Raw genomic sequence first — 2,192 nt, 5'->3', positions numbered from 1 at the left:
ATGTTTATAGTTTCTACCATGTTATCTCACTTCTGGTCAAAGATTCTTTTGAATGTTTCTCTAAGTGTTTTCATGTCTCAGGATCTAGCTCCCAACTCAATTGTAAGTCATGGGGTCACTGAGACCATGCTTCCTTTATATTCTCCAGAATGCTTAATGTAGAGCTGTAAGTAGTTAGTCCATGTTCTAAGGACCACCTGAATTAAGATGAAATTTTAATGGAATTAATTTCAAAAAGCTAAAGATGAGGGAAACTTGGCATGGTAGAAAGAACTAACAGTTTGGGGAAGGGGTTGACCTCAACCTGGGTTGAGGGAGGGATTCTCAAATTCTTCACAGCCCCAGTAGAGTGCTTTGTATACAGCAGGTCCCCAGTGAGTGTTTGTTGAAAGGATGGATGAAGGACTAAATAAAATTTTTTAAAGCTCAAATGGTGTTGATAGAAAATAATGCTTCAATGACAGGAAGCAGTTTTTCTCTTCACTCTGTCCTTGTCATATATATTTGATTTCTAGACATTCCAACTCACTAGCTAGAATCCAATGGGAGAAAGATCAAAATTGTGAGGGTTCTGGGAACAATATTAGATATCAGTGGAGTTTAACTGATGCAGAGGGGCCATAATAACAACCTTGCACTATCTGAAGGACCATCATGTAGAAGAAGGAACAGAATTGCTTTGCATAGCTCTAGAGGATAGTAGTCAAGGGTGGGAGTCTTAGAGAAACAAATTGCAGCTCAGAATAAGGAAGTACTTTCTTACAATACTTAATGCCCCATGCTGGAGTAGGCTAACAAAAATGATTGTACACTCCCTTCCAATGGCCTCTTTTTTTCAGGCAGGTAAAGGGTAATTACCTAGCAGTATACTGTAGGGTGATTTCTGAATTGAGACGAAGATGGGACTAAGAGAGTGTTTTTCCAAGTAGATTGCAAGCCATTATTGGAGCCATAAAATCTATTTAGTGGGCCCTGACCAACATTTTTCTAAGTGAATTCAAACAGAATAGAAAATATCAGACAGCAGCACACACAGCAAAGATGAGCGTGATTTTGGAAAAACCTATTCTGGAACCATGTTTATATATGTATGAATGTACTTACTGGGTTGCAGCATAACCTGCTTATCTTTCCATAGATGGCCATCAAAACATTTTGGCAAACCACTGCACTGAGGCCTCTTCCAGTTTTAAGATCTGGTAGTTCTAAGAATTCTTATCTCTGTTGCAGAGATCCAAAATTGCTGTCTATGAAAAAATGTGGTCTTACATGAAATCAGCAGAGCCATCTGTGTTTACCAAAACAACAGCAGACGGGGTGGCCCGAGTGCGGAAGTCCAAGGGAAAGTTCGCCTTCCTGCTGGAGTCAACCATGAATGAGTACATTGAGCAGAGAAAACCCTGTGATACGATGAAAGTTGGTGGAAATCTGGATTCCAAAGGCTATGGTGTGGCAACCCCTAAAGGCTCAGCATTAAGGTGGGTGGAATAATATAACAATATCCGTGTTGTTATAGTATTCCACCTACCCTGATGCATTTTGTTGTCGTTTTCTTTCTTGTGGATTTTGAGGTAACTTTTAAAAGTTTAAAACCTACACTATTCCATGGAGTTAAATAAGACGGTAAATTATGGTTTCATCTATTTAATGCATCCATTTTTTTTTAATGTTCTCTCTCTGTGTGGTCCTCTCTGACTGTTTGTTGCTGTTTTAATTTTACAGTTCAACGGCTTTTTCAATTTAAATGGTAAAAGCCAAGTTATGGTGCCATATGTGACGAATGTTAATTGCATGGATGTGGTGTTCTTGTTACTTTTTTTCTCAAAGACAATTTCCCCATCCCGCACACTTCAGTTTTTGAGCAAATGTTATCCTCCATATGCCACCTTCCAATATTTAACCCTGTATTTGCTGTACAGACATTTTTATAGCTCCACGTTCTGTGAAATTTAGCCAATTTGTCCTCTTGTGCTCCTTTTTATACGTTAACGATTTCCTAAGCATTTGTGCATTTTCTTACAAGTTATTGTTTTATCGTTTCAAGAAATGCTGTTAACCTGGCAGTATTAAAACTGAATGAGCAAGGCCTCTTGGACAAATTGAAAAACAAATGGTGGTACGACAAAGGAGAGTGCGGCAGCGGGGGCGGTGACTCCAAGGTCAGCCTCAATGTCACCACAACCGGGTACCCT

General features: G+C 39.3%; 1 protein-coding gene across 1 annotated transcript in view; it reads left to right on the top strand.

Moving 5' to 3' along the window:
• GRIA3 (glutamate receptor, ionotropic, AMPA 3) overlaps positions 1-2,192 on the top strand; it is a gene marked incomplete at its 5' end in the record, with an annotated part of 329,433 nt that overhangs the window by 289,365 nt on the left and 37,876 nt on the right. The window contains 2 exons of the mRNA XM_010829846.1: positions 1,231-1,478; positions 2,045-2,159. Of these exons, the coding sequence (XP_010828148.1) occupies positions 1,231-1,478; positions 2,045-2,159 (363 nt within the window). The remainder of the gene's footprint in view (positions 1-1,230; positions 1,479-2,044; positions 2,160-2,192) is intronic.

Source organism: Bison bison, unplaced genomic scaffold, assembly GCF_000754665.1.
Source record: "Bison bison bison isolate TAMUID 2011002044 unplaced genomic scaffold, Bison_UMD1.0 scf7180017864508, whole genome shotgun sequence".
Classification (NCBI taxonomy): domain Eukaryota; kingdom Metazoa; phylum Chordata; class Mammalia; order Artiodactyla; family Bovidae; genus Bison; species Bison bison.
Note: the sequence above shows the minus strand (reverse complement) of the source record. Positions and strands in the feature narration are given on the sequence as shown.